Consider the following 14516-nt stretch of genomic DNA (forward strand, 5'->3'; position numbering starts at 1 on the left):
GCCAGGGAAATATTTCCATGGGGGGGGGATTTTATATATATATATATATATGACGGCTCTAATTGTGAGCACTGCAAGCTGCAGGAAATATCCAGCACAGCTGCAATATCTAGCTAACACCATATGTGAGTAAAGACCTCAATAATAAGTATTGAAGTATTCCTCCAAACACCAACTAACCTTTACATGTTATCTCTAGAAGCAACATCTTCTGGTTCTCGTTGCGATTAAGGACACAATGAGAAAAATCTTCAGATATGGATAAGGCAAAAAAACATTATGTAAGCTTTATAATCAACCCCCCCCCCCCCCAATGGAAATATTTCCCTGTCTGGGCGGATGATTCTAAATAACCTTATAATGTAATTTCAGATACAGTGATATTCTTGAAAAAGGCTTAACGGCCGAAACGCTTTGGATATTACAGATGCTTTCTCTGATCAAATCCAATACTTGTGATCAAGCACGGAATACAGAGAAAGATATTCAAAGTCACCATATCACCAATGTCACGAATTTCTAACCTCTTATCACCTCTTTATTACAGGGCCTCTAACCCTGCACTAATGTATATACATGCACTGTCAAAAAGACTTCACCTTCAATAAACTTTTATAATTTTAATACTACGATATACAGTGGGTACGGAAAGTATTCAGACCCCCTTAAATTTTTCACTCTTTGTTATATTGCAGCCATTTGCTAAAATCATTTAAGTTCATTCTTCTTCCTCATGAATGTACACATAGCACCCCATACTGACAGAAAAACACAGAATTGTTGACATTGTTGCAGATTTATTAAAAAAGAAAAACTGAAATATCACATGGTCCTAAGTATTCAGACCCTTTGCTCAGTATTTAGTAGAAGCCCCCTTTTGATCTAATACAGCCAGGAGTCTTTTTGGGAAAGATGCAACAAGTCTTTCACACCTGGATTTGGGGATCCTCTGCCATTCCTCCTTGCAGATCCTCTCCAGTTCTGTCAGGTTGGATGGTAAAAGTTGGTGGACAGCCATTTTTAGGTCTCTCCAGAGATGCTCAATTGGGTTTAAGTCAGGGCTCTGGCTGGGCCATTCAAGAACAGTCACGGAGTTGTTGTGAAGCCATTCCTTCGTTATTTTAGCTGTGTGCTTAGGGTCATTGTCTTGTTGGAAGGTAAACCTTCGGCCCAGTCTGAGGTCCAGAGCACTCTGGAGAAGGTTTTTGTCCAGGATATCCCTGTACTTGGCCGCATTCATCTTTCCCTCGATTGCAACCAGTCGTCCTGTCCCTGCAGCTGAAAAACACCCCCACAGCATGATGCTGCCACCACCATGCTTCACTGTTGGGACTGTATTGGACAGGTGATGAGCAGTGCCTGGTTTTCTCCACACATACCGCTTAGAATTAAGGCCAAAAAGTTCTATTTTGGTCTCATCAGACCAGAGAATCTTATTTCTCACCATCTTGGAGTCCTTCAGGTGTTTTTTAGCAAACTCCATGCAGGCTTTCATGTGTCTTACACTGAGGAGAGGCTTCCGTCGGGCCACTCTGCCATAAAGCCCCGACTGGTGAAGGGCTGCAGTGATGGTTGACTTTCTACAACTTTCTCCCATCTCCTGACTGCATCTCTGGAGCTCAGCCACAGTGATCTTTGGGTTCTTCTTTACCTCTCTCACCAAGGCTCTTCTCCCCCGATAGCTCAGTTTGGCCGGACGGCCAGCTCTAGGAAGGGTTCTGGTCGTCCCAAACGTCTTCCATTTGAGGATTATGGAGGCCACTGTGCTCTTAGGAACCTTAAGTGCAGCAGAAATCTTTTTGTAACCTTGGCCAGATCTGTGCCTTGCCACAATTCTGTCTCTGAGCTCTTCAGGCAGTTCCTTTGACCTCATGATTCTCATTTGCTCTGACATGCATTGTGATCTGGAAGGTCTTATATAGACAGGTGTGTGGCTTTCCTAATCAAGTCCAATCAGTATACTCAAACACAGCTGGACTCAAATGAAGGTGTAGAACCATCTCAAGGATGATCAGAAGAAATGGAAAGCACCTGAGTTAAATATATGAGTGTCACAGCAAAGGGTCTGAATACTTAGGACCATGTGATATTTCAGTTTTTCTTTTTTAATAAATCTGCAACAATGTCAACAATTCTGTGTTTTTCTGTCAGTATGGGGTGCTATGTGTACATTCATGAGGAAGAAGAATGAACCTAAATGATTTTAGCAAATGGCTGCAATATAACAAAGAGTGAAAAATTTAAGGGGGTCTGAATACTTTCCGTACCCACTGTATATATTTTTCTTGCCTTAAAAATCCCACCCCACTTTGGCCTGAGGCACCAAAAAAATCCATATAAAGTTTTCAAGGGATGTTGGCAAACTAAACAGAATTCTGACCTTTTAGAGAATCACACTTCCATGTCACTCTTAAAGCGGACCTACGCTGCATCTGAGCAGCTCCAACCAAAAATGCTATTTGATTCATTTTAATATTGAAAAGCAAACCCACCCATTAATCCATGTCTCCATGCCTTATACTGCTGAGAAATCACTTTGAAAAACACCCCGTAGCATTTTTGGCCATGGCCATCGTAAGTAAAGGCCGATAATCATGTAGCATTTACTAACCTGGAATCCACACGCCTTTAGCTCAGGCATGTAGTCCAGGGGGTGTACTTGACTAAAAAAATAAATAAATACCTCTCCTCCCCTCCTGAAGACTCATGGGATGTATAACATCATTTGCCCAGGCCTGGAAACAGGGAAATAAATGCAAAAAAAAAAAAAAAATGTTAAAACAGGTAAATATATTATAATATACTTTCCTATCTATTTACTAATGCTAGCAGCAAAGGAATAAAAATAGTCAACGTTGATTGAGAGAGTGAAACTCTTCTTTAACACCTAACTTTAATCCTAAGTATGGTAATATTCTGACAGATTTGAGAAATCTTGAGAAAGATTTGGGGGAAACACAAGACAGGATTAGGTCTTTTATATGACTCCAGAATACATTAAAAACTTTATTGCTGGAAGAACTTACTTCTATCCTTCTTCAAAACATGTAACTGCTAATGCTAAGCAGCAAATTGGTACCTAGTTTCTCAAATACTTTGTAGGCACAACATGAGGCAATGCGTTTAAAATATATAACAATCTTTATTCCAAAATTCTTAAAACATAGTAGTATAAAATCATTGTAACATCCTCTACGTTCAGTAGATCAACAAATATCCCAACCCAAGCATGGAGATAGATTCAGCCAAACTGTATCTATGATATATAGGAGTCCACCAGTAGAAGGTATATGCATATGTAGTGTCAGCGTGGATGTCTGGGATCAAATCCGCAATTCCTCCATGCTAATTAGTCAACGCGTTTCGCAAGACTTGCTTGCTTCCCCAGGACTAATTGGCTATGTGCTATTGTTAAATTCAAAATATACAAAATATTACATAAGTATCATATCTTTTTGAGAAGTGTATTCATTTTTTGTAATTTTTGTCCATATGTATATAAATCACCATGCATAGGCAATTAAAGAAAGTGCTGGCCTAATCAACCTTAAAAGTAGGAGTACGAGTGATAACAAATCATGGGGGGTGAACACAGGGGTCACCTCAGAGAGAGGGCTTTGGGACACTGAGTATGAGCCCAGGTGTCCACTTCTCCCAGAGTAAGATCAATAAGACATAAAGGGGTTTATTTACTAAAGCTAGAGAGGGCAAAATGAGTCAAAATTCTGCAGAGAAACCAATCAGCTTACAGGTTTTATTGCTAAAGCGAGAGGGGAGGAGGACAGAGGATAGTGCAGGGCTGCAGATGATGGAAACACATACGCTGACCACAGTGTCAGGGCTCAACAGCCATGATATACCGTGGTCAGCATACAGGGGGGAGGGCAGAAACTGGCAGGATCAGCCAGGTTTTATAGGTGGTATGGGGGCCAAATTACACAGTACACTTTATACTGTATTTTGTGTTGCCGTAATCATTTTTATATGAAAAAATGGTTGTGGAACGAATCATCTGAGTTTCCATGATTTCTTACGGGTAAATTCGCTTTGATATATAAGTGCTTTGGATTACAAGCATGCTTCCAGAACTAATTAAATCCGCAAACCAAGGTATTACTGTGTCTGGATTTTGCAAAGGCATTTGATACAGTTCCCCACAAACGTTCACTGTACAAACTAAGGTACATAGATATGGACCATAGGGTGAGTACCTGGATTAAAAACTGGCTTCAGGGGCAAGTCCAAAGGATGGTGATAAATGGGGAGTACTCAGAATGGTCTGGTGTGGAAAGTGGAGTCCCCCAAGGATCTGTCCTGGGACCAATCCTGTTTAATTTATTAACAAACTATCTAGAGGATAGGATAAACAGCTACTAGACCAGTGATGGCAAACCTTGGCACCCCAGATGTTTTGGAACTACATTTCCCATGATGCTCAACATACTGCAGAGTGCATGAGCATGTAGTAGTTCCAAAATATCTGGGGTGCCAAGGTTCGCCATCACTGTACTAGACAATACTAAAATAAGCAGGGCAATAACTTCTACGCAAGATGTGGAAACCTTACAAGAAGACCTGAACAAAATAATGGGGTGGGCATCTACATGGCAAAAAAAGGGGATTCACTCCAGAGATAAAATGATAATTCTCCCACTCTACAAGACTCTGGTCCAGCGGCATCTTGAGTATGCCTTCCAGTTTCGGGCACCGGTCCTCAGGAAGGATGTGCTGGTATGTATAAAAGGGGATTCACTCCAGAGGTTCCCCCCCTAGCGAGTAACTTGGGCTTGTGTTTCTGAAGCCCAAGTGCATTACCTTACATTTTTCAACATTAAACCTCATTTGCCATGTAGATTCCTACCCCATTATTTTGTTCAAGTCTTCTTGTAAGGTTTCCACATTCTGTGCAGAAGTTATTGCCCTGCCTAATTTAGTATCGTCCGCAAATACGGAGATTGAGCGGTTTATCCCATCCTCTAGGTTGTTTATGAATAAATTAAACAGGATTGGTCCCCGGACAGATCCTTTGGGACCTCACTTTCCACACCAGACCATTTTGAATACTCCCTATTTATCACCACCGTTTGGATTCGCCCCTGAAGCCAGATTTTGATCCAGGTACTCACTCTTTGGTCCATTCCTACGTACCTTAATTTGGACAGTAAATGTTTGTGAGGAACTGTATCAAATGCCTTTGCAAAATCCAGATACACCACATCCGAAGGCCTTCCTTTATCTAGATGGCAGCTCAATTCTTCATAGAAGGTTAATAGATTGGTCTGGCAAGAGCGATTTTTCATGAATCCATGCTGATTTCTACCAATGATACCTATTTCATTTCTAAAGTCTTGTATATAGTCTCTTATCATCCCCTCCAATGTCTTACAGACTATTGATGTTAGGCTAACTAGTCTGTAATTCCCAGGGATAAATCTCGGCCCTTTTTTCAAATATTGGTACCACATTGGCTTTTTTCCAATCAGCTGGTACCATTCACGTCAGTAGACTATCCATAAAAATTAGGAACAATGGCCTGGCTATCACCTGGCTGAGTTCTTTAAGGACCCTCGGGTGTAAGCCATCTGGCCCCGGTGACTTATTTATGTTAAGTTTTTCAAGTCAAGTTCTGAGTCTGTCTTCTGTTAACCATGAGGGTGCTTCCTGTGACAAGTTAATAACTTTAACATTACAAGCTGGGTTACTGTAGCCCCCAATTCTCTTGTGAACACTGAGGAGAAGAATTTATTTGGCACCTTGGCCTTCTCTCTTTCCTTTGTAGCCAGATTGCCTTTGTCGTCCTTTATGGGGCCAATGTGTTCCATTGGAATGCACTGGTCTAAACCTTTAGTTAGTATATTCTTAAAGCACTCCCATTTCTCTTTCGTTCATTGACGGACACAGCTCCATATCTTCTTTGACCCTTGGGTTATGCTGCTCTCCATAGGAGTAGGACACTAGGTGAAAAACAATTGACTATGCCTATAGGGCAGTCCTAGGGGGTGTACTCCCACTTCCTGCTATATGACTTCAGTTCTTTTCTGTCTAGTCAGGAATAAGGACCTAGTTCCTTGCTGGGATCATTGGTCCTGGCATTTTTGTTTCCTTTTTAAACTGAATTTTTTTCTTTTATTATTTTTTGAACTACAATCAAGTCTGTTCCAGTGGAACTACAATCAACTGCTGGACTGGGCAACACACTGGATATCCAAGATTCTTACAGCCTTCCCAGTCCGGCCAGGGAGCGCAAACCGACCGCAGCTCCGCGGTAGGTCGACTGTGACAGCCCCACTGGACGGGGGCTGGCTGGCGAGTTAAACGTCTCACGAGAAGGCATAGCCCTGGTCGAGAACTGTGTCGCAGTGTACCTCTGGCACGCAGTACCCCCATTCCAAGATGAAATGGTGGTCTGCCCGGGGTGGTGCCCGATCGTTCCAAGGTGTGGTAGTGTCCCCCCTCTCCTCTGGTTAATTCTGGGGGTGGATGCAGCCCCCTCCCTGTGTTGGCAGGCCCCCCATGTGTCCTTCCTTCCCAAATGGTGGCGTCCCCCCACTAGTGGGGTCCCCCTGCAAAAACACCCTCACCCCCCCTTTAGCCCCCCCTGGGGTGGCAAGACTATTTACATGTTTGGGGGGTTAAGTGGTGATGGGGCTGGAGGAGGGAGGGAGCGCGCCACCAGCTGCTCAGTGATTTTCTGGTAAATTCGTCCTGGTGGGGGGTCCCCCCATTGCTGGCTGCGTGTACCTGAGGGTCCGGTGGGGTCCCAGGAGTCGTGCGGGCACCTCGTGAAGCCGCCATTTTGCTGTGGATGGCTGCTATTGATCTTGGCAGCCATGTTTTGGTAGTTCCCCATTGAAATCAATGCAGGGGCCATTTTCTTGTAGCCTGGAGAGCAGTAATTCGGCGGTGGGCCTCTAGTGGCAGTGCCTGCGTTTCTCCTTCCTCTCTGATTCCCGCACGGCTAGCAGCTTGGCGCTCTAGGTTCCTCCTGAGTTTGTGGTGGCGAGTCCCTGCAGTTGTGCAAGCTCCCTCTTTCTGCTATAGCAGCGCTTTTGGTCCGCTGGGACCTGTGGTGCAGCGGTGGGGAGGGGAATTTTTACAGCAATTTTTAATTTTTTTTCCCCCAGATTTTGCTGGCTGTCCTCGGTTTAACCACGGAGTCTGTGGAGCACATGTCACCACCTGACCCACTCTCAGAAGCTGCGGGACCCTCTGGGTCTCAGTCCGCCCTGGCGGCCATGATGGCGGTCCTGCAGTCTCTGGTGTCAAAAGTTGATATGTCTCTTCAACCTAGGCCTAGCAAAAAGCGTCCCCCACCTTCACCTACTCTGTCTCCTCATATTCTGAGGTTGATTTAGCTGCCGCGGACACGAGTCACCCTACTGGGTCTGTATCCATACACCCTCAGTGCTCTGACGGAATGAATCCTCTTCCACTACAGCTGCACTATCAGTGTGGGAAACTTTAAAGTTGGAGGATGCCGCTGATGCAATATTACCTTCCCCATATTACCTTCCCTTTGAAGCTCTACCCATAGGGATTCTACCTTCTCCCTAGCTCCATTCGTGATATCTTCCCTCATTATCTCTTGCAGATTGTTCTTGATATAAAGGCATACCCCTCCTCCTTTACCCTCTTTATCTCTGCAATAAAGGGAATACCCTTGAATGGTTGCCAGCCAAGCAGGAGAGCTGTCAAATCAAGTCTGGAAATTCCCACAAAATCAAAATCCTCCTTATACATTAGCAGCTTCAGTTCTCCCATTTCGTTGGCCAGACTTCAAGCATTGGTATACAAACCTCGTAATTTTGTCCGGTTGCATACTATATCCTTGTTAGATGTTATGAAGCTTTACTTTCGATTTGTCAGCCTACCTACCTTGGGTTTTGGATCTCCGGTCACCCTACTGCTAATGCCCCAGATTATGCCTGCTGAACATTGCTCCCCGCTGGCTAAACCCTCCCCCCCATCACCTAGTTTAAAAGCCCCTCTAATGTTTCGGCCATCTTCTCTCCCAGTATGGCTGCACCCTCCCCATTTAGGTGCAGTTCATCAATACTAAAGAGCCGGTAGCCAACTAAGAAGTCGGCCCAGTTCTCCAGGAACCCAAACCCCTCCTTAATACACCAGCTCCTCAGCCACTTATTAACTTCCCTAATCTCCCGCTGCCTCTCTGGCGTGGCTCGCGGTACAGGTAGTATTTCTGAGAATACTACCTTGGAGATCCTTCTCCTTAATTTAGCTCCTAAGTCCCTGAGATAGTTTTTTAGGACTGAAAAGGAAAAATCCCACGAGCAACCAGACTGAAGTTGATTTTAGAAGCACTCCACTATCTCATAAGTGCATTTTTGGGTAGATAGTTTTTTAGGACTCTCCATCTCCCTCTAACTTTGTCATTGGTACCCATGTGTACCATGACAGCTGGGTCCTCGCCAGCCCCACCCAATAATCTGTGCACCAGATCCGTGATGTGCCAAACCGGAGCACCTGGTAAACAACAAACAATATGGCGCTTATGGTCTTTTTGACAGATTGCCCTCTCTCTCCTTCTAATAATTGAGTCCCCTACCATCAGAACCTGTCTTTCCTGACCCTTAGCCTCACTCCCGCCCTCACTCCCGCCCTCACTGGAGGAGTTCTTCCCCTGGCAGCTAGGGGGCGTCGCTCTGGTCCAGAAATGCTGGTCCCTGACTGGTTTCCCCAACATCACGCAATGGGGCATTTTTTTGGGAATGTTCCAGCCCAGGACTGGCCTCCTTGACTCTTCCCCCTCTACCCTTCCCAACCATCACCCAACTACTCTAATCTGGTGCCTGCACCCTTGTATCTTCACCCGCCTCTGTGCTGGCCCCTGCCGGGTACGTTTCTAGCTCCCCTTAAGTATGGAGATTCTTCTCCATACAATGTTGCCAGTTACTTCCCTAGATTCAGGACCTGAGCTTCCGGGGAAGCAACGTGCTTACATTTTGTTCAGCTGTGTTCGCCCTCGATCAGATGATCGAGGAACGCATACATGCCACACGATGTACACCGAGTCACATCTCCACACCTGCCGGGCATCGTACCCACTAATCTAATAGGGGTTGGGAATTTAACTCTGTCCGATTAGCTGTTTACTAACTTCCTGAGTCTAATTTCTTTTTTGTATGATTTTCAAAAATCCACTGACAAAAATTGCGTGTAATGCATTTCCATGTACTCAGAGGTGTTTGATCCTCTTCCTCTTTATCAGTAAAATGACTTTGGTTAGTCTATCCCTTAGGGATCTAGACCTTCTACAGCATATGTAATATTGGGCCTTTCACCTATATACTTTTGGAGGAGATTAGCAGTCTTCCTTTTAAAAGATCTGCCTCTTTTTCGAAAAATATGTCATTGGAACAAATCCTACGTAGTTTAGGTATTGGCTGTAGGGGGTGCTGTTTACCAAGGGATCTGGATAAAAGCTGATGGCATCAAACAGGGCAGGTTTTTGATGTTTATCCTGTTGCAGAGTAAATTGAAGGTTGAAAGAGTTCTCCCTAAGGGTCTCCATTAATTCAGTCAGCTCATTAACAGTGCCTGTCAAAAGGAGTAGGTGGTCCCAATATTTAGCATATCATGGCCATTAAGTCAGCTCATCCTCTCTATTCTCAAACACATACTCACCTGCAATGTGTTTACATTTGATGGCTCCCACTACCTCCAAGTACAGGTTGGCATGAGACGGGACACAGCATGTTCCCATTGCAACCCCCTGCACCTGGAGGGTAGTGGGAGCCATCAAATGTAAACACATTTCAGATGAGTATGTGTTTGAGAATAGAGAGGATGAGCTTACTGAATGGCTATGAGCCCTGTTCTGTTTCTTTTAGATATTTCTGTATTACAGATAGTCCCAAGGAGTATGGGATGCTACTGTATAATGGTTAAATATCTATTGCCACCAGGATGGTTCCCGGGGGCACATAGATATTTTCTAGACGCCATAAAAGATCTGGGTTATCTTTTATATATGAGGGAAGGGAGACTACATGAGGGCGTAGATAGTCAGCCACCAAGCGGCTAGCAAACTCTGTGTGGGCCCCAATGCCTGTTGTAATAGGTCTGCCTGGAGGTTGCCCTAGGCTTTTATGGGTCTTTGATAGTGCATAAAATGTAGGAGTCCTGGGATATTTCACCAGGATTGCCTCATATTTGTTCTTATCCAAAATCCCTTGATGAAAAACATCCAATATTAGTGTAGATTTTCCAGAATTTGCCTGTACCAATCTCAATTCTCCAGTATTTTATAACACATTGCAGTGTATTGGGCTTTGTCTATTAGGACATTATTGCCCCCTTGTCAGATGGCTTTATGAAGATTCCTTCGTCTGAGCAAAGATTTTTTTAATGCTGGTTTCTGCAGATGTGATAGATTATGATCATTATGAGGATAAAACTGTAGCTTTTCAATTTCCTTGGTGTAATGAAGGCCCAGACGGTGGGATTAATCTGCAGTAAGGGAAACTTATCTGACTTTTCACGCATCAGTGGACAGGATTTTTTGCTCAGTTAGATCTTGTCTACCCACTAGTGTTTTCCTCTTTCTTTTTTCTTTTTATCTTTATAAAAAAGGTATTTGTATGTTAACTTGCGAGCAAAAAGATTGGGGTCTTTACTTACCTCAATGTGATCTATTTCCTGAGTGGGGTAAAAGGTGAGTTCAAGTCTTAAAACTTCTGTTTCTACTTGTGTGAGAACGTGCAAGGATCGGTTAATGACATTTTAAATTGTGTCCCTTGTGGGGTACTTATCTACTCTCCTTCAGGGCCTTCTGTGCATTTTCTCAGTTCACCCTTTGGGTAATATATAAAAACTTTATGACACCCATTATAGGGCCAACCCAGTTTATGGTTGGATTGAATTGAGTAAAACGTAATGTATACTTTTTCCTCTTCTTCCTAGACAATCATGGTTTAACAATTTACCTCACACTTTACATCTTTTTAGTCTTATTTTGGGAGAAGTGGACACCTGAGCTTATGCTCTGTGACCCCTGTGTTCACCCCATGATTTGTTATTGTTCATGCTTTCAGCATTGATCAGGCAAGCACTTTCTTCAATTGCTTATGACTAGTGATATATATATATACATATGCACAAAAAGTACAAAAAATATTTTGTAAATGAAGAATACACTTCTCAATATGATATGATACTTATGTAATATTTTGTATATTTTGAATTTAACAATAGCACCCACCCATCAGTCCAGAGGAAGCAAGTAAATCTTGCAAAACACGTTAACTAAAAGCATGGAGGAATTGCGGATTTGATCCCTGACATCCACGCTGACACTACATATGCATATACCTTCTACTGATGGGCTCCTATATATCATAGATTCCATTTGGCTGGATCTTTATCTCAATGCTTGGGTTTGGGTATTTGTTGATCTACTGAACGTAGAGGGTGTTACAATGATTTAATACTACTATGTTTTCGTAGCATTTTAAACTGATTGCCTCATGCTATGCCTAGTTGCCTAAAAAGTCCAACATGTTTTTGAGAAACTAGATACCTATTTTGTCTTTTCCTTTCCTATATGTAATTGGATGTTGGCAAGGTGAGGGTCCTTTTCTTAATGCTAAGCAGCCTAATGCTGATTCAGGCAATGCCCAAAGCAACCAGAACAGAGGAAGTGCCCTGTGTAGTTTGTCAATTTGTATAGACAGGACGTCCTCTCCTGCAGTATCTTGTTATTGCTTTCTATGTTCACTGTATGTATTTGTCACTGGAAATATCTTATATGTGGCTACCAGGACTTTTTTTGGACACTTAGCAATAATTCCATTTGTGATTTAACAGACTAAGTTGTAATAACTGTGCAGCAAAGTGTTAACAACAGTTTAAGCTTACAATAGTCAAGTCAGTAAAATGTACAGGCTGCTGTATTTTGCCCCACCTTTAGGTCTGCAGGTCCACTGTTTGCCCACAGTTTTAAAGACCCTTATCTAAACCCAAAAACAAAAATGGTAATGTATTGCAGCTTACCAGTCCCTAGATGTGGTGGCTGCACGCATTTTGTTTTTTCAGGGTAAATTGAGTTTATATATCTGTTGACACTTCCAGAAAATGTAGTGTTCTTGCAACTTCCTGTGCAGTGAACTGAAATTTTAAATATCAGCCTTTCCAGATATTTTCTGTCAACTACAAAACATCTACCCTCTATATCAGGGGTCTTCAAAGTATGGCTCTCCAGTTGTTCAGGAACCACAATTCCCATAATTCCTAGTCATGTCTGTGAATGTCAGAGTTTTACAATGCCTCATGGTATGTGGATGTGTAGTTCCGCAACAGCTGGAGGGCCGTAGTTTGAAAACCCTTGCTCTATGTAATGGAGGGGATGAAAGGGGGAAGATATTTGTAATCCACATCAGGAGTGGTGAGTGTTGTCACCTTAGGCGAATAAGCGTTGCTGGCAGGGTCATTAGGTGAAAATAAAGGGGGAAAAGAAAACTATTAAAGTCACCACATACAAGAAATGGTCACATGCAATATACAGTATGAAATATTTTTGCGTTTGGTGCACCCATTACAGGGAGTCTCTTTTCTCTAAAAACTATACAAGCTACCACTGGAATTTTTACAGTAAAATCTGTCAGATGGACCAAGCTGGTAGCTGCTTCAGTTTGTCAACATCTAAGATTAAGGTTTTATTTGGAATAAACAGACATTTTCTATTGCTGATATCAGACAAGTATTTTTTATTTTACCTCAAAATACGGAGACTAAAGACAACTATTAAACCAGTTATGCTTTTTTTGCTACCATAGGAACTTTCTGATGAAATTGAAGATTATACACACCGTTTCAATACAGAAGATCAGTTGGAATGGAATCTGGTTCTCCAGGAGGTTGCTGCTTTTATTGAGGTTCTGTATGCTGGTTCATTTATTTTTGTAACTAGATTCTATATCCCTCTTTGGCTTTGTTTTTATACTGTAGATACATTCAAAAATAGTGGCATGGTATTACTGAGGTTTCAGCTGCCTTGGAATTTTTTTTTTTTATAATGCAGCACATTGAATACAAAAACCTTTTAACCTTTGGACATGTCCACCATATATGATATTCTGTGTCATCCTGCCCCTTTCCTCTAAAGCAATTAGTGGAAGCAACTGGGATGTGTTAGGCTATTCTGGTGGGTTCCATTGTAAAAGCACTTAGTAATTTGCCTTAATAGTTGTGGTGTTTATATATGATTCAGAGGTGTTTAATGGAACCAAAAGGTCTGTTGTGCTCTAGAAATAAGGTTTGTTCACATGTTCAAGATCACTTTAAGTTCTTGAAAATCAGCCAAAGCATTTTTAATTAAAAAATTAAAAATGCTTTGGCTGATTTTTAAGAGCTTAAAGTGATCTTGAAAATGTGAACAAACTTTATTTCTAAAGCACAACGGATGGTTGGAGAGTAATTGTGTTCAGGAGCATTAAAGTCGAACTCTCCAATAGCAAAAAGGATATACAGTGGGGATCGAAAGTTTGGGACCCCAGGTTAAAATTTGTATTAATGTGCATAAAGAAGCCAAGGAAAGATGGAAAAATCTCCAAAAGGAATCAAATTACAGATTAGACATGTCAACAAAAGTTATATTTTATTTCCATCATTTACACTTTCAAAATAACAGAAAACAAAAAAATGGCGTCTGCAAAAGTTTGGGAACCCTGCAGAGTTAATATCTTGTACTGCCCCCTTTGGCAAGTATCACAGCTTGTAAACGCTTTTTGTAGCCAGGCAAGAGTCTTTCAATTCTTGTTTGAGGTATCTTTGCCCATTCTTCCTTACAAAAGTCTTCCAGTTCTTTGAGATTTATGGGCTGTTTGACACGCACTGCTCTTTTAAGGTCTATCCATAGATTTTCAATTATGTTGAGGTCAGGAGATTGTGAAGGCCATGGCAAAACCTTCAGTATACGCCTCTTGATGTAATCCCCCGTGGATTTCGAGGTGTGTTTAGGATCATTCTCCATTTGTAGAAGCCATCCTCTCTTTAACTTTAGCTTTTTCACAGATGGCATCAAGTTACCATCCAAAATTTGCTGAAATTTTATTGAATCCATTTTTCCTTCTACTCGTGAGATGTTCCCTGTGCCACTGGCTGCAATACAACCCCAAAGCATGATTGATCCACCCCCATGCTTAACAGTTAGACAGAGGTTCTTTTCATTAAATTCTGTGCCCCTTCTTCTCCAAACATACCTTTGCTCATTCCGGTCAAAAAGTTCAATTTTAACCTCATCAGTCCACAGAACTTGTTTCCAAACTCAAACTGCATCAAGCTTGTCTATATGTTCATTTGCAAAGTTCAAACGCTGATTTTTGTGGTGAGGACGTAGAAAAGGTTTTCTTCTGATGACTCTTCCATGAAAACCATATTTGTACAAGTATCTCTTTATAGTGGAATAATGTACCACAACTCCAGTGTCTGCCAGATCTTTCTGGAGGGAACGTGCAGTCAAACGTGGGTTTTGAATTGTTTTTCTCACAATCCTGCGA

The 14516-nt window shown here is 42.3% G+C and overlaps 1 protein-coding gene across 2 annotated transcripts in view; it reads left to right on the forward strand.

Moving 5' to 3' along the window:
* Window positions 1-14516, forward strand: part of SCAI (suppressor of cancer cell invasion) — a 630428-nt gene that overhangs the window by 302192 nt on the left and 313720 nt on the right. For both annotated transcript variants that reach the window (XM_082262618.1, XM_082262619.1), the window contains exon 8: window positions 12795-12893. In XM_082262618.1, coding sequence (XP_082118744.1) covers window positions 12795-12893 — 99 coding nt within the window. The remainder of the gene's footprint in view (window positions 1-12794; window positions 12894-14516) is intronic.

The sequence above is a fragment of the Pelophylax lessonae genome (genome assembly GCF_965119305.1).
Source record: "Pelophylax lessonae genome assembly, chromosome: 7".
NCBI lineage: Eukaryota > Metazoa > Chordata > Amphibia > Anura > Ranidae > Pelophylax > Pelophylax lessonae.